The 19,479-nt window shown below is 35.2% G+C and overlaps 1 protein-coding gene and 1 pseudogene across 1 annotated transcript; one reads left to right on the forward strand and one right to left on the reverse strand.

Annotated features, from left to right (window-relative positions):
- Positions 1-9,214: 9,214 nt before the first annotated feature.
- On the reverse strand, positions 9,215-11,992 carry LOC120217278. Its single transcript, XM_039214471.1, has 6 exons — positions 11,780-11,992; positions 11,555-11,679; positions 11,177-11,367; positions 10,714-11,069; positions 10,124-10,671; positions 9,215-9,848 (listed from the first exon to the last, which is right to left on the reverse strand). Exons 1-6 carry the CDS (start codon positions 11,990-11,992, stop codon positions 9,215-9,217), a joined length of 2,067 nt encoding a protein of 688 aa, XP_039070402.1.
- A 4,319-nt stretch (positions 11,993-16,311) lies between these two features.
- On the forward strand, positions 16,312-18,020 carry LOC120114180 (annotated as a pseudogene).
- Positions 18,021-19,479: the final 1,459 nt, after the last annotated feature.

Here is a 19,479-nt window from a genome sequence, read left to right on the forward strand (position 1 = left end):
TTGGCAAATCACGCGTAAGGTCCCCAGTTTCTAGGAGCTTTCTATTTTGTTCACCTATTTTAGGGGTTAATCGCCAATTGGTCCCCAAAAGTTTAGTGCCTTTTTTAGTTTTAGTCACTAGTTTAGGGGTTAATTATCTTTAAGGTCCTCGGTGTTTAGGAGTTTATTTACATCCCGGTTACTAATCCTGGGTTAAATAACCTTTAGGTCCTCCACTGTTTAGAGTCTCTTTGCATTCTAACCACTTAAAATAGGGAAAATCATGAAATAATCCCTATATGTTTAGCTTGTTTTAACATATTGGTCACTGAAGTTCTTTTATTTTGTTTTGTTTTGAATTTGGATACATTGTTTCGTTTATTTTAATTTGGTCATTAATTTATGTTTTTTATTTTTAAATTAATTGCTGACTTTTATTTTCTTCCATTTTTTTAATTTGAGCACTTTAATTTCTTTTATTTACATTTGGATATTTTTCATTTATTGCAATTTACTTATAGCAATTTATTATTTAAGCTTTACTATTTTCGTATTTTAATTTTTGTCATGATCAGTTAGCATATATTTTTCTTTGTTTGTTTATTTAAGCTAATATTTATACTTTAAAGTATGCACTTAATTTAGTCAAATTTTATTTCCAACATTGAATAACATTTAATTTTCATCTTTGCTTTAATTACCATTTATTTCTTCCTAATCGGTATTTTTAATTTTTTAGCTTTTTCCATGTAAGTTTGTTTTTGCATATAGATCTAAACATTTCAAATATATATATGAAAGCCTCATAAGCATAACTCAATTGATTACATAATTGGATTAAGGGTAGTATTTATTTATTTTTAAAATATTAAGCAGAGATTGTCTTAAAGTAACTATGTCATGTTCCGTGTTTTAAAATAAATAAATACCCTACTAGAAAAAACGCAAAAAAATCGATTACATTTAAAATTAATCAAATTTGAAGGGAAAATGAAATATTCGCTTATTTAAACTTATCGAGACAATTCGCCTAATTTTATTGGGGATTAGGTCTCGATACTTTTAAATAATTGAACATCCCTTATCTTTTCTAATCATATATAATTTGGATAAATTGGCTTAATTTCTTTCTTTGGTCGAATAAAATTATTTTAATCTTGAATTATTGGGAGAAATTGTTATATTCCTTTGTTGGAAAGAGAAATATTCGTCTTAAATTATTTTAGGGATTATTTTCTTTTTGATTGGAAATATTAGAATATTTTCTATGTTGATAAATCGGGCAAAGTAAACGAAAAAACACAAGAATTTTAACGAGGTTCGGCAATGTGCTTACATCCTCGGTGCCTAGGCGGCGCTAGAAAATTTTATTCAATTCTCATAGGTTTAGGTTACATCTCTATTTATAATAGAAAACCCTGGTACATAATTACAAAATTATCCATGTACCGTACCGCGGGGCGCAGCCCCCGCACCCCCAACCCACATAATTGTAACCCCCTCTACGAGACTTTCTTTGTAAGGACAATTGATGTTCGCTTCGCTCACTCCGCTCCATCCCCTGTCCTCTTTACCGGTATATTTATGAGCAATACCTTACAAATCTCCACCTTGGTGAATATCCTGCCCCTTAGGAAACATTCAATGTGGGTTGGGTTACCTTAGTTCTTTAACAACTTGAAACATTCAACAAGTCCAAGCAATGCTTGAACTTGTCTGTCGTAACTGGCTTGGTGAACATATCAGCGGCATTCTCATCAGTGTGTACCTTCTGAAACAAAATCTCTTCAGATGCAACCAACTCTCTGATATTGTGAAAACGTACATCAATGTGCTTAGTTCTAGCACGATATACTTGATTCTTAGCTAAGTGAATAGCACTTTGATTGTCGCAAAGCAGCTGAACTCCACCTTGCTGAACACCCAACTCCTTCACTAAACCAGTGAGCCATAAAGCTTCTTTTGCAGCTTCAGCCGCTACCATGTACTCAGCTTCAGTTGTAGATAGTGCCACTATAGATTGAACAGTAGACTTCCAACAAATAGGTCCTCCACCAAGAGTAAAAAACATACCCTGTCGTAGATCTTCTATTATCCAAGTCACCTGCATAGTCTGAATCTACATATCCTACAACCAAAGGATTATCTCGTTGACTACCAAAAACAATTCCATGTCCCACAGTACCCTTTAAGTATCGAAAGATCCACTTGACTGCTTCCCAATGTTGCTTACCAGGTTTAGACATGTACTTACAAACTTGACTAACAGCATGAGCTAAATCAGGACGAGTACATACCATTGCATACATCAAGCAGCCAACAACATTAGAATACGGAACCTTTGCCATATCTTCAGCTTCTTTATCTGTCTTAGGGCACTGTTCTGATGAGAGCTTAAAGTGGTTCGCCAATGGAGTGCTAACTGGTTTTGCGCTGCTCATCGCAAACCTTTCTAGCATTTTTTCAACATAACCCCGTTGAGATAGCCACAGTCTCCTTGAGTCTCTGTCCCTGCAAATTTTCATTCCAAGAATTTTTCTTTGCAGTACCTAAATCTTTCATATCAAATTCCTGACTCAATAAAGTTTTCAAACCGATAACATCATCCATGTTCTTCGCAGCAATCAACATATCATCAACATACAGTAATAGAAAAATAAAAGAACCATCATCAAGGCTCTTAACATAGACACAACAATCATACTCACATCGGTTGTAGCCAATCTTGATCATATAGGAGTCAAACCGTTTATACCACTGTCTCGGAGACTGTTTCAACCCGTACAAAGATTTCTTCAATCTGTAAACTAAATGCTCGTTTCCAGGTTGAGTGAAACCTTCAGGTTGCCGCATGTAGATCTGCTCCTCTAAATCACCATGCAAAAAAGCAGTTTTAACATCCATCTGCTCTAAATGCAAATCCCAACTGGCCACCAATGCAAGTACTGCTCGGATTGAAGTGTGCCTGACCACAGGAGAAAATATTTCATCATAATCAACTCCTTTCTGCTGTGAAAAACCTTTTTCTACCAAACGAGCCTTGAACTTGAACTTCTCCCCCTCTTTTTCTATTACTGCTGGTTTTTCTTATACACCCATTTGCAAGCAATCGGCTTTTTACCCTCAGGAAGGCGAACCAACTCCCATGTACGATTGTGATTCAAAGACTCCATCTCCTCAACCATGGCTACCATCCACTTGTCGTTTTCCTTACTAGTAACAGCATCATGAAAATTAACCAGATCATCACTGCTAACAATAAGTGCAAAAGAGACCAAGTCTTCAAAACCCAATCTACTCGGAGGCTTTATATTCGTCCGTCTCACCCTATCTCTGGCGAGACTATAATCCTGCAAATCATCCGTAGTGGAACCACCAGAAGTCGATTGAGAAGTTTCTGGTTTCTCAACTGGAAACTGCTCGAAATCCACCACTGTAGTGTCTTTCTTCTGTTGCAACATGGATTGTTCATCAAAAATAACATCTCTACTGATCACAATTTTCTTCGCAACTGAATCCCAAAACTTGAATCCTTTGACACCTTTCTTGTAACCCAGAAAAATGCACTCCTTCGATTTTGCATCAAGTTTGGATCTCTCATCAGCAGGTACATGCACATAAGCAGGACAACCAAAAATCCGTAAGTTATCAAAACTAACATCATGACCAGTCCATACCTCTTCTGCAACTTTCCCAGCCAATGATGCCCTTGGCGATCTGTTGATAAGATAACACACCATGTTAACAGCCTCAGCCCAGAAGTGTTTGGGAAGCCCCGCATTCAACCGCAAACATCTGGCTCTTTCATTCAACGACCTGTTCATCCGTTCCGCAACATCATTCTGTTGTGGTGTCTTGCGCACTGTAAAATGTCTCTTAATCCCGTGCTCCTTACAGAAGTGTAAGAACAGTGAATCTGTGTACTCCGTACCATTGTCAGACCGCAAACACTTGATTTTTCGTCCTGTTTGATTTTCTACCTCAGCTTTCCACAGCTTGAACTTCTCAAAAACTTCAGATTTCTGTTTCAAAAAATACACCCAAACTTTCCATGAAAAATCATCAATAAAAGTAACATAATACCTAGATCCACCCAAAGACGATGTCGTGGAAGGCCCCCATACATCAAAATGCACATAATCAAGAATCCCTTGAGTTGTGTGCCTCGCAGTCTTGAAACGGACTTTAGTCTGTTTACCAAGAACACAATACTTGCAAAAATCGAGCTTACAGCTTTTGACACCATTCAACAGATTTCTTTTGTGTAATTCTGTCATACCACGTTCACTAAGATGAACAAGACGCATATGCCACAATTTTGTAGTATCATCACAGGACTCAACAGAATGAACTCCACCTGCAACGGTACTCCCTAACAATCTATAAATATTTCCCGTAGTCATCTTTCCTTTCATCACAGTCAAAACACCTTTAACAATCCGAATGGTTTCCCTATCCTCATCAGCCTTAGGGATAAAACCATTCTTGTGCAAAGTGCCCAAAAAATCAAATTCTTCTTCAAATCTGGGATATGTCGAACACCATTCAACGTCCGAACAGAGCCATCATACATCTTAATTCTGATATCACCAATACCAACAATATTGCAACATCGATCATCACCCAAATAAACAGAACCAGAATTAACCGACCTGTATTTCGAAAACCATTCCTTATTTGGCGTGATGTGATAAGAACATCCAGAATCAAGAATCCACGCATCCGTCAATTGAGTCATTGAAATAGAAAGCATATCACCCTCACTGCAATCAGAATTGTCATCCTCGACCACGTTCACAGACTTGGATAAAACATCACGCTTCTCATCAGTCTGCTTTTTCAACTTCGGACAGTCTCGCTTCATATGTCCCGCCTCCTTGCACTTGTAACAGTGAATTGTCTTCTTATCCCTAGATTTGGATCTGGAAATCCGCTTTCCAGACCCTGCCTTCTCTGGCTTCCGTCCACGGTCTCGATTACCCTTGACATATAAGCTATCGGCTTGAGAGTTTTCCCCTGCATTCTGCTTCCGCTGGTTGTGAGCCAACAAGGCTGCAGTAATCTCCTCAACGTTGATAGTCTCTTTCCCATATGTAAGAGTAGTCACCATGTGTTCGTAAGAGGGAGGCAACGAACACAACAAAATCATCGCTCTGTCTTCATCCTCAATTTTTACATCAAGCTGAGCCAAATCAGAAACGATTTGATTGAAGACATTCACTTGTTGCGCCAAATCATGATCGTTCTGGATCTTCAGCCCATACAGCCGCTGCTTTAGATACAGTTTTGTCGTTAAGGATTTGGACATAAACTGACTTTCCAACTTCCTCCAAATTTCGTCTGGAGACGATAGATGCATGACGTGATACATAACCTCGTCCGCCAAGCATAATCGTATGGTTCCTGCCGCTCGTTGTTGCAATTCTTCCAAATCTTCCTCCTCCATCGACGCCGGCTTTGTAGGTCGCAAAGCCTTCAGGATCCCCTGCTGCGCCAACAGATCCTTCACCCTCGTTTGCCATAATCCGAAGTTACCCAGACCATCGAATTTCGCGACTTCGAATTTTGCTCCTGACATCTGATACCAATTGTTGATAAATCGGGCAAAGTAAACGAAAGAACACAAGAATTTTAACGAGGTTTGGCAATGTGCTTACGTCCTCGGTGCCTAGGCGGCGCTAGAAAATTTTATTCAATTCTCATAGGTTTAGGTTACATCTCTATTTATAATAGAAAACCCTGGTACATAATTACAAAATTAACTATGTACCGTACCGCGGGGGCTGCGCTCCATCCCCCAACCCACATAATTGTAACCCCCTCTACAAGACTTTCTTTGTAAGGACAGTTGATGTTCGCTTCGCTCACTCCGCTCCATCCCCTGTCCTCTTTACCGGTATATTTATGAGCCATACCTTACATTCTATTTTTTCTTAGAATTTTCCGTTAAATAAAAATTGTATAGTTGGATTTGGAATAATATGATCACAACTTAAATTTATATTCGAATTTTTAGATTTTCACTATTAGAGAAAATTTATAATCGATGGGTACCAATTTTTGGCGTTGTGGGGTTGCTTATCATTCCCCACACGTAATTAACCCCCAAAGCTTTTTTTATTACAAAAAATAATGAATTTTGGTTACACGTAGATCGATGCATCTTTTAAAATGATTTTTTCTTAAAAACTCTTTTAAAAGGCAATTTATACTTACTTAACCCGAAAGGTCAATGGGGACTCCTCACATTTTAAAACATTTTCAAAGAAAAACACTCAAGTCGTACTAAATTTTTCCCCACCCGAACGAAAAACGGTGTCGACACACCAATTCAAACTAAAATCCAAACTCAAATGGATTTTGAATTATCACCACTCGAATCACAAACAATTTCCAACTCAGTTTCAAATTTTACAGGTCAAATAAATTTTGTACATCCCAAGACTTAAAATTATCTGCTCATGTTGCTGGTCGATGATCATTGAAGATCCATTGTCTGTCACTATAGGTTTCTAAATATTTTCCATTGCAAATTGTATCAATACCAACGTCAGATAACAGTTCTTCCTCCGACAGAATAATCTTCTTGAAATTAATGTAAGAAATTATAGTTAATGGACGTAGAAAACAAATAACTTATTTACATTACAAGTGTATAGTTAAATACACATCATCCATTCATTCTATTAACGTTACAGCAGAACTTTAACGACTCCAAAATGACCATTTACCCTAAATCTCTTGCAGCTTTCAACACAAGAAGTTGATAACACAGATTCTGCTAGGTGAGAAGAGAAGCATCTCAATGCTATGAAATTTACAGGGAAAGCTAAACAAAAATGATGTCTTTCAACCAATGCCATCACCAAAGTCGCATTCATCGCCTAAACTTATCCCATCTGAAAAATGGATGCCTTAGCGCTTCCTGAGCTGTAAGCCTGTCGATAGGGTCATACCTAAGCAACCCTTGCAATAGATGAATCAGATCTCCAGCTGAGCGGCCCACATGCTGCATTATCAGGTTCTGCAATCATCGGAAACCATATTAGGAGGACAAGACCCAGAAATCGACTACCATGACAAAATTGCCATCCTGCATGAGAAGTGTCTGAAGACGGGTTAGCTTAACAACTTTGGTTTTTAAATACGCTAGGCGCATCGAGGCGCAAAAGATCCTTGGAGCCTAGGTGTAAAGCGCAAGGGCACGCCTTTCGTAGGTGTATTCTAGAGTACATTCACACTAAAATATCAAGACTCATTTACACTAGTTTCTAAAGTATTTCTACATAGAGTTAAAATTATCTTAATTTTGATAAGAAAACATGAATATATAGGACAATTATATGGTACTCGTGGAACAATAATTATATTCAATTATTTTATTTACTTTTAAATATTACAAATTAATTTTATTATCAATTTAAAATCTTATGTAACTCAAAATTATTATAAAAATTAAATTTTATATTTAATCAATTTTGTTAGTAAATATTATTTAATTTAATATTGTATTATTTTAAAATTAATTATATATATTATTACATAAATTAATTAAGAAAAACATAAAAATATTATTAAAATATTTTACTTTTGATTTAAAGCAAGCAAGCAACTAAAGAAACTCTATTGGGCTTATCATAAATAAAAACTATAAAGTTGGGCTATTGATTTGGGCTAATTAGTAGAACATGTGTTTTAACATGGGCCAAATTGGCCCATTATGGCACCCGGGCAAAAAATTTAGCCCATTAGGGCACTCCAATCATTTAATTTAGGATCTACGATAAATTGAACACTCCCCATGGAACTTGTCATATCGGCGTGACAAGTTCCATGGGATATATTTTTTTAATGGGTCGTGTCAGGTGGGCCACACAACTGGAATAGAAAAAAATTCTTAAGGGACTCGTCACGCTCAAATTTATTTAGCCCATTAGGGCACCCCAACCATTTAATTTGGGATCTAATGCAAATTGACAGTCCCCATGGAACTCGTCACACCGGCATGACAAGTTCCATGGGATATAATTATTTTAATGGGTCTTGTCAGGTGGGCCACACAACCGAAATAAAAAAAATTCTTGAGGGACAGTTGTTAAACGATCGAATTAATTATCAATATTAAAATTTACGTATCAAAATTAATGCTATCATGATTCAAATAATCACAATTAATATCAAGTACAATTAAGTATCAAATTTTTAAGATTAATGATAATAAATAATATGAAATTATATGAAATTAAAGCTAATAAAAATAACGAATAAAATAAAATATTAATAATATCATTAAAAGTCAAAGAGTAAATTCGAAAATTAATTATCAAAAATAAAGTACAAAGTATAGAAGATTTAAAATCTAGAAGTGTAAAATCTAAATAGGGGAAAGAGAGGGTGTTTGTATGCAATTTTACCATTTAAATTAAAACAAAAGTATGGGGGTAGTAATGTAATTTAGCCATGTCTATTAAAAAACGTAATTTTGTCTAAAATATAAATAGGAGAAAGTGCGGGGTTCTCATGAAATTTAACTATTCGAAATAAAACACAAATAGAAAGGTTGGAATGTAATTTAACCATTAAAAATTAAAACTACCTTTCACCTTTGTTGAATTCAATGGAAACGGGCACCGGCAGAAGCAATTCAATGTAAAACAGAGGGGCGTTGGCCACTTTGTTGGGTGATTAATGGGCCACGATGAACTGAGTGACGACAAACGGCATTGTTGGATTTGTAATATAATATTTTTCGACAAGTTTTTTAGCAAGTTTTTCGGCGAATTAAAGTCTGCAACGATGACTACTGCTAATGGTCTTTTTTAATTTAAATAATTTATAAATCCTAATTTTAAGTAAATTAACTTACATAAATTAATTTTTTTTAATAAAAAATCATGCTTTAAATATAATTCTATTAAAAGAAAAACCAAAATTTAATTAATAGTTAATTTTACATAAATCATCATACTTTTTAATATTTATATAATAAGGACAATTCATTTCCTTGTGGTATGTTTCGATACATCGTTTCAGTGGTATGTTGTGGTATCCGACATACGCTGTAAAATTTTTCATTTTAATAGTAAATAATTTTATTCTGAGGTTTAATATTATTTTTTTTGGATAATTATATTTCATTACCCAAGAAAAGCAGGAAACATGTTACATAAACAACAATTTAACTCATGCTAATATAAACATCAAAAGAAACAACCATTACAAGTGAACCCTAACCTTAAGAAATACCCCATTTCACATAGAGGGAATCATTCCTCGGATCAGCTCTGCTGATAGCCCATTCTTTCAGTCGAATCTGAATAGTTTCTTTGATGTCCTTCAACACATCCCCCACCAGTCTAACTTTGCCCCCAAAAAGCCTACTATTTCTCTCCTTCCAAATGCCATACACATGACTAACCCAAGCAAGCTTGAACACCCTCACAAGGAGAGATTTCCCTTTACAATAGTGAACAACACATGCCAACTCCCTATCCCAACAGCTAACCCTACGAATTACACCACACAAAGTAAGGATATCACCCCACAACTCCCTCGTAAAACCACAATCAAAGAACAAGTGATCCCTAGTCTTAGCCTCAACATCACAAAGCACACATTTATCATTTTCAATGCTTAATTCCATTCTCAAAAGTCTTACCCAGGTAGGAAGTCTATCTAAAATAGTCATCCACAAAATGATATTATGTTTTGGAATACATCCTGGAAACCAAACCAGGCTATACCATGGAACCTTTGGAACCTTGACACGCATATCCTCCCAAATCTTCCCAGTTTTAATATCACTACCTGAATCAACAAATAGATGAGAAATAGCATGCTTTAATTTCAAAATGCTTCTAAAACTCCAACTGGAATTAATAAGAATAATCATCTGCCAAAAAATCTGCAATCCTAATCACATAAGCATGAATCCAAGCTAACCAAAGGGAACCTTCATTAGCCAAAATGCTTCTAATCAACTGCACAATACAAGCTTTATTCCAGCCACCAAAATCTTTTACACCCATCCCCCTTCAGATCTTAATAAACAGACTTGTCTCCAATTTACTCGAGCACCCTTTGCAGGCATATCAGAACCCTTCTAGCAAAAACGAGAACATAATTACTTGATCTTTCTAATTACCATTCGGGCAGAATAAGCTTCCTGCACCAGTAATTAGCTATGCTGAATAAAACAACACGAACAAGTTGTAATCTGCCAGCAAAACTGAGATGCCGATTAGCACATAAATTCAACTTTGACTTTATTTTATCAATAAGGCTTTGGCAATCCTTCACAGCAAGTTTCCTAGTCACCAATGGAACACCCAAATATCTCACAGGGAGACTTCCCAACTTAAAACCAATAACCTCTCTTATGGAAACACACTGATTAGCAGAGACACTAGCCATGAATATCTCACATTTATTAGCATTTAATCTCAAACTCGACATGGAATAAAATATATCTAAAACAAATTGCACTCCAATAATAGAATCAATAGAACCTTTACAGAAAATGAGCATATTATCATCAAAACATAGGTGGGTGAAACCAATCTTTTTACATTTAGGATGAAATTTAAAAATCCCATTTATAGCAGCCACATTAAGTAGACTAGACAGAACGTTCATAGCAAGAACAAAAATATATGGCGAGAGAGGATCCCCTTGCCTTATACCTCGATCACCCTAAGATAACTAAATAGGTTGTCATTAAACACCACAAAATACCTGGGATTTGTAAAGTAGGCTAATGAATTTCTCAGGCAGCCCCAAAGCATGCAAGATGACACCAACAAACTCCCAATTAAGAGAATCAAAAGATTTTTGTAGGTCAATTTTTAAGGCACATCTCAGGGAAATATTTCTCCTAGCATAACCCCTTAAGATCTCTTGAGCAAGTAAAGTGTTACCTATTATACTCTTCTCTTTCACAAAAGCATTCTGATTCATGGAGATCATACCAGGAAATACAACAACGAATCGACTCACTAAAATTCCTGTAACAGTCTTATAAATCACATAGCAGTAAGATATAAGCCTAAAATCCTTAACCATATTCGGGTTAGGAACCTTAGGCACAAGAACTACAGTCGTTGTATTAAAAGTAAGGAGTATAGAAGAATCAGCAAAACAATACCTGATGGCAGCCTTAAAATCATCACCCACTATAGGCCAAGATCTTTTGAAAAACAAGAGTTATAAACATCCGGCCTAGGAGATTTATCATTCCCTGGCCCCCAAATGGCCTCCTTAATCTCAACATCAGAAATATCCATGCATAAAGCATCTGCAGCACCCATAGGCAAGGAATAATGAATAAGGTATTTAAGCATCCTAACATCACAACCCTTTATATCCTGATCAACCACACCCAACTGATTTCTAAAGAAATCAACCACCTTATTAGACATGACATGAAAAGAATCAAGTCTAGTTCCATATTTATCATAGAGAACCCGAATTATGTTACTTTTCCTTTTACTAGCCACCATAGAGTGAAAAAACTGAGTCCCTTGATCACCATCTCTAATCCAATTAACCTTTTCTTTTTTGCTTATAGAAAAGCAACTCTATCTCTTCAAGAGTTTTCAATTCACGCTCAACTTGTAACTCAACATCAATATTGATGCTAACAACATCTGAATCCAAATTAGCCAGTTGAATCCTAACTAGCTCCTCCCTCTTTTTCTTAACCTGACCAAATATCATTAAATCGAGCCCTATTAAGCACTTTGAGACATCTCTTCAATCTTTTAAGCTTTTGAAACAACACCTAAGCTGGATTCCCTACAACCGAGGCCTGCCAAGACTCCTCAACAACAGTCATAAACTCTTGATGTAGTACCCAGAAGTTAAAGAACTTAAATGGCTTAAGTCTAGCCACAAGAGCTTCTTTGTGCAACCAAACTAAAGCAGGGCAATGATCAGAATCTCCTAGGGCTTGGAATTCTATAACTGAATCAAGAAATGCTCCAATCCAATTGGAATTCACAATAACACGATCCATTTTGTGAGCCAGATAAGTCTCTTACTGCTTGTTCGACCAAGTAAAAAGAGGACCAGTAAATGGATGATAAAAAAGATCTAGATCCTCCATACAACTTTGAAAATCATAAATGTCAGCATTTACACCCAAATTAATATGGACCAAACTTTCTTCAGAATTCAAGATGATATTGAAGTCCCCCAATCAACGAAGGCAAAGTACCCACCATACTTTCCACAGAACTCAGCTGATGCCAAAGCTTCATACAAACACAACCCTCATTAGAATCATATACCGCAGTGATCCAAACATCCTTTCCACCAAAAGAGCCTTTGATAGAAACACTTTGAACAAAAACAAAACAAACAGAAAAGCTCAAACCCTTCTGCCAAAGGACCCAAATATGACCATTTACAACATGACTATAATTGCAACAAAATTCCCAATCACTAAACCTATTATTCAAAATCTCCCTTGATTTACCCTCCTTAACCCTTGTTTCGAGAAGACACAAAACATTTATTTGACAACTAACAACCCAACTCAATACCTTTACCTGTTTGAGGGGATTGTTAAATCCCTTAACATTCCAAAAACAAACTAACATGATAAAACAGTATAGAAAGAAGCACCACCCCTATCCTCCATCTTTTTAACTTTATCAACATGCTCTTTCTATTTCAGCTTCATGTCTTGGACTAATTTTGCCACTCCAAGAGAAGCACCTCTATGTTTTCTACCAGAACTCTCAGTAGGCATCACCACCAAACTATCAGAATCAATAGAATTAAGAACCTCAAACTTATTCTTCGATCCACCTAAAATACCTTTACCACAATCTTAAGCATGTCTGTCTCTCCCTCTTTTAGGAGGAGGATTACTTTCCTACTCATGATTCGAAGTGATAACCTCAACAACATCATGACCAACCTGATTGACCTCTGGCACAACCACCTGACCAGAAAAAATTACATCCCCTCCAAAGCAAACCACTACAACATAATCATCCACTGCAATAGAACTTTTAACATCAGAAACATTTTCAATGTTTAACACATCTTTCACAACCTCACAACCACTCACAGAAGCACCAGGATTGACCTCCTGCACAATACCCTTAACTCTCCATAGTTGTTCAACCTTTTCCCCTTGAGGATAATACTTCCCTGAATGGCCAAATCGACCACAATCAACACAGGAAATAGGCATTCAAGGCATAATAACCTTAATTTAAACCACTGATTCATCACACAAAAGCACATCAACGTGATACGGGATCTTTGAACCTGCAGAAATCTCAATACAAACATGAGCATATTGAAGTCACTCTCGAGCAGCCGTGATCGAATCCATATGAAGAGGCCTATCTAAGGCACTTGCAGTGTAACTAAGCCCTTTATTTGAGAATAACTCCAAAGAAATATTTTACAATTGAATCCAAACTGGCATTCAAACCAAATCAAAATGTAACTCCTTCGAATTTGGCTCTTACTTCCTAAGAAAAATTGGTTTATGTTGAACATGCCAATGACCATTCTTTAAAACCCAGACCCTAGCAGATGAATTAATGAATAAAAAAACAAACAAGTTTGAACCAGCTAAGATGACCTTAACCGGAGAAGATTCACCCCACATTAGCTCAACAATCTTCTGAAAAGATCCAAAATTCGGGGCCAAGCCAATGAATTGCCCAACCAACACATATCTCCACTCTAAAATCCCTTCCTCAAACACATATCACAGTGGCTTCACCACAAAAGAACCCTCAACCTCCGACGGAGGGAAAAAATCAAGCTCCTGCTCATTCACCACCGCAAACATATTCCTCCAATCAGCAGCTACCTCACCAGACATAGCCCAACAAATCCCCTAAGAAAATCACACCAGAAATCAAATGAAATTACAAAGAAAGAAGAAGGAATGATATCACATTCAATCTCTATTAGCCCAGCTAACATGCACTGAGAGAAAAAACTTAACATGCGCCATTTCAATGATGTTGAGTGTTTAATATTAATATAATATTAACAAAATTAAATTTTATTACTAGAACGGTAATATGCGAAATAAATAATTATTCCATACACCAGTTAAAAAATTATTCTACAAATACAGTTCTGATGTAGTTTTGTGTCTTATTTAGAATTTAAGATTATAGATTTCAATGTTTTAGGATTAAATAGTGATGGTTTAGATTTAGATTTAGATTTAGATTTAGATTTTAGATTTTATATGTTAGCCTTTAGAGTTTAAAATGTATAATTCACTTTTTAGATATTAAAGTTGAGAGTTTAACGACATTTAAATATGCTAAATCACATTTTTTTTTTATTGATTTAAGATAAGTATAAGGTAATATATGTTAAATGATATTAAAAAAAAATTTCATAAAATAATTTATTCTCTTATTAATAAAATAATAATTCATTCAAAAACAATATTAAATAATAATATATATCAATACTTTAAATGGACTCGATGTATGTATAGACACTCTCATATTTCTTCTATTATTAATATTTATCAAAGATGGGAACTTTTTTACTTGAATATATTTTATTTAAAAATACTTTTTATTCTTATATTACAAATAATTTATTAAGATAACATTTTTTTGTTACGTAGGACAAAAACATGTTATGTGAAAAGCATCTTTAAAAGTGTCCTTAAGAACGTGTCTTTTACCTACATGACAACAACACAAACATATGTTAGACTGAAATGAAAGAAAACGAAAAATATAGTCAAAATATGAAAAAAATAATATATATTTTCAAAAGAATAAATGCACACACAAATACATAATTGCAATTATATTTTTTTTAGTATAACCATCAGTATCCGATCTATTAATTGATTAATCTAGATCGGGTACTACAGAGGCAAAGGCGACCCACCCAATCTATTTTGTTCCATTTACAATTATATTTACGTGTTTAAATATAACACTTACACACTCATTTATTGAATGTGTTATGTGTATAATGCTATATTTAAACAGTCACGAGCTTATCAAACCTCATATTAATTAGATATGTGAGTTTTGAGTGTTTAAATATAACTGTTAAAACATGTATTTATTGAGTGATTGAACCTAAGGTTAATATATGTGTTTTGTTGTCATTGCTTAGCTTATGCTCGTGCTATTTGGATAAAATTCATTCATATTTTTACTCTATTTTTTTTCATTTTAATCCAGTTTTAGGATTCTGACCATTTTTGTCACATTAACAGAAAATGATTCTTGCCAAAAAAAAAGTCTTCTATTTACCTAACATAAAAAGATATTAAATTAGAAAATAACCTGAAAGAAGTGTCAAACTTTAAAATAGGATATATTTAAGTAAAGAAAACCAATGATAGGATAATCTTGATTTGTGGGGTGGTATTCAACTGGTGATTTTAATGCCCCGTCCATATAGGATTAAATGTTTAAACTTGGGACTGTTCACATATCAATATGCATGATCATGTTATGTCGATGGTTATTTTGGATTTTGGGAAATGAGAGAATGGTTGTTTTGATTCCTTGGGTGAGCTTTTGATTAATCGTGTCAATTTAAAAGTCTGTATGGAAATAAAAGAATTTTATTGGTCGTATCGTTTTAATTTAAGTGGAGTGTTACCGGTGAATAAGAGAATAAATGTTGGTTGATATTTTATTGTTATAAAGAGTTGTCATTAGAAAGAAGAAAGAATAAAGAAGGGCAATTATAGGAGTGTCGGCCCTCATTCCAGTCATGTTACTTATAGTATAACTTTTTAGTGTGCATGTTAGTCATATGTGATCATGATTATGATTTTTATATTAGGTTGATAAAGTATATAATTTGATAGTTAAATTTTGAATTTAGTTCTTCTCAATATGTTAGAAGTCTTGTCTAAGTACTATAATTGATTGATAGAGTTTTAACCGTTTTTAACATAAACATAGATCCGAAAGTTTTCGGAGACAAAATAAGAGAAAAAATTATAAAATTTCAAAAGATAAAAGAAATAAAAAAATATAAAAATGTTTACATTATGTAAAAATTTAAAATCTCAAATAATTACCGTGGGTCCTACCTTCTATACACCATGTCCACATAATTCGTCACTATCTACTACGGGAGATTTCAGTGCCCCACCCATAGACGAGTACGTGTTTAAAATATATCAACTCGGGAAAAAAGTATAAAATTGAGACAGTTCACTTATCAATTTGCATGACCAAATTGAGGTTGGTTTTTGTCACCGTCGCTTGCATATTAAAAGCTCTGTTAGGCGTATCCAGTTTGTACTTCTCTACTGCAAGTTCGGTCATCCTTCTATCATCTTAAATAAGCAAGTTTCACCCATAGATTTCCATCACTTTCCCTAGCAAATTTTCTTGCTCTCAGTCACCATTCCATGGATTTTCATTTCATGCTAACGCTTTCGTTGATCGGGTTGACGCTTTTGGTGGTGTTAAAGAACAAAGCTCGAACAAAAAGGCTTCCTCCAGGTCCGTGGAAGCTCCCTATTATAGGCAACCTACACCAACTCGGTGACTCACCCCATAAATCGATTCAATGGCTATCCCGAAAACACGGGTCGATGATGTTCTTGCAACTCGGCGCCGTTCCGACGCTGGTTATCTCCTCCGCCGACGCTGCGATGGAAATCTTCAAAGGCGGCACCGCCATGATGTCGTGTTTTCCGGTAGACCTAATAATTTATACGTTGCGAGGAAGTTTAGTTATAACTTGAACAGCATATCTTTCGCTCCTTATGGGGATTTATGGAGGGAGATGAGGAAGATAGCGATGGTGGAGCTTCTGAGTTCGAAGAGGGTCGACTCGTTCCGTACTGTCAGAGAAGAAGAAGTTGCAGCAATGGTGGATCATATAGCTTCGACGTCGAGCGCCGTGAATCTTAGTAAACTGTTGATGTTGTTGGCGAACAACGTCGTGTGTCGGGTAGCTTTCGGTAAGAAATACGGCGGTAAGAGCAGATTCGACTCCGCGATGCATGAAAGCCAGGTCCTCCTTGGAACGTTTGTCGTTTCGGATTACTTTCCATGGATGGGGTGGCTTAATAAGTTTAACGGCGTTGAAGCAAGAGCTGAAAAATGCTTCAAGGAACTAGACAAGCTGTACGATGAAGTAGTTGAGGACCATCTTGTTCCGACTAGATCTACGGTTGTCCACGAAGACATAGTTGATGTTCTTCTTCGATTGCAGAAGGATCCATCTCAAATTATTCCTCTCAACAATCAACAAATCAAGGGTATCCTCACGGTATGCTATAAACATTCTAGCTTTTTCTTTCCTGTAATATTTGAGTTGCGACAATAATAACTATTACGGTCCACGCCATATAAAATATATTTATCAATAGGAATGAAATACTTACCATTGTAACAATTTAAATGTTATTATCAATATCTTTCAAAAAAAAAATATTTATTAAATCAATTCAATTGAATTGAAAAATAATTTTATTTAAATGATTTCAGGATATATTTTTAGCGGGGACCGATACAATAGCGTCTACTCTCATTTGGACCTTCACCGAGCTAATAAGAAATCCATCATGTATGCACAAAGTGCAAGCTGAGGTACGAGAAGTTGCCAAAGGACACGAGATCGAAGAAATGACCTTCCCAAATTAAGTTACTTACCATTTGTCATAAAGAAGCACTTAGGCTCCACCCGCCGGCTCCGTTTCGGTCCCCCGAGAAACACGGAGGATTGCATTGTCGGAGACTACGAAATCCCAGCGAAAACAAGGATCATCATGGACGTGAGATCCATAGGAACTGATCCGAAATATTGGGAAAACCCTAATGAGTTTAGACCCGAAAGATTCATGAACAGCCTAGTCGATTTCAAAGGGAAACACTTCGAGTTTCTACCTTTCGGAGTCGGGAGAAGGGTTGTCCGGGATCAAATTTCGCTATCGTACTTGTTCAACTTGTTATCGCAAACATTTTAACTTGGTTTGATTGGGAATTACCCAATGGAATGAGGGGAAGATGTGGATGGAAGAAGAAATAGGGATAACGATGTTCAAGAAAACTCCTCTTGTTTGGTAGCTACTAGGGTTGTAAGCACACAAGCAGCTACTTGATTTGTCCCCACCATTGCTAGTCAATGGACCACCTCCATGTTGCTCTTTGTCATTGTTCTACCATTTTAAACATACAAGTTCAACCATACACTTCAAAGTTCCAATCACTTTCCCCATAAAATATCTACTCTTAATTTAAAAGCGGCGGCTAGAGATAATTTTATCCACTCTTGAATTCTTTTTTAACTCAAAATGTGCCGGCTTTTATATTAAAAAGGGGAATAAGTAATATGCATCCCCCTCGAACGCACTAACGATGACAGAGCAACCAAGTCTAATAAAACAACCCAAAAGCAGAAAAGTACAAAAGAAATAAATAATGCTGGCCTTTCTTCTACCCGTGCAAAGATGATATTTGAACGCCCACACACGGAGACTACAGAAGTTGAATAGAACCTAGACTGGGCAACGATCTGTCGACATGGAGCGAGGCTACGGTGGATCGAGCCACCGTCTATCTTCTGAGGCTACGGTGGAATATAAAATTATCTTATAAATAAAATTATAAACGTAAGATTTTAATATCACATTGGATAGAATATTTGTGTAGGCTTATAGACACGTTGCCTCCACACCTTTTTGCCAAATCGATCCAACCCATAATATCTTCTATAAATTTCTTTTATTACCTTGCATGGCACACCCAACTATTTGCTCAAAAAAATTTCTTAGTACTAAATACAATTTATAGAAATTTGGAAACTGCTATGTGAAATTATGGATTTTATAAGGGATTAAATTAAAAGATATTAAAGTCTGAAATATAAATTAAAAAGGAAATGTGGAAAATGAGGATTAAGTTGAATTTAGAAGAAAACTTAGGCCCATTTTTCTTTTCTGTTTTATTTTCAGAAAATAGTTTTCATTTTTAGTTTTTGAAAATAGAAAATATTTGAATATAAATGAAATTTCAATTCAAAAAAAAAAGTAGTTGAAAATATTTGATATATGTTTTTAAATAGAGATGAATAAATAGTTATTTAATAATTATGTTAAAATATATTAAAAAAATATTACATAAATTTAATAGATGAGTTATGCAAATATAAACAAAATTGATAAGAAATTTTATAACAAAAAATTATTTTATAATAAGAATATGATATTAATGCATATTAATATCAATTCAATTAAAAAATACATAAAAAATATTGTCGTAAACAATAGCACACAAAGTGTCATTAAATAAAAATGTTTAGTGGTATTTAAGGCCCTCAAACTTTTGGGGGAACTACAACCCTTTAACTTTTTTACCCTCAATGTGACCCTTAAACTAAGAAAAAATCAATCTAACTCTTTGATTAACAGAATCAGACGTTGTCCATCACGACACTTACATGATAGTTCCAAGCTTACATGACAATCTTAAATACTAATGTGATATTTCAAGATGCTATTGTGTAGTATATCATGGATAA

This window comes from Hibiscus syriacus, unplaced genomic scaffold (genome assembly GCF_006381635.1).
Source record: "Hibiscus syriacus cultivar Baekdansim isolate YM2019G1 unplaced genomic scaffold, ASM638163v2 tig00000003_pilon, whole genome shotgun sequence".
Taxonomy (NCBI): Eukaryota; Viridiplantae; Streptophyta; class Magnoliopsida; order Malvales; family Malvaceae; genus Hibiscus; species Hibiscus syriacus.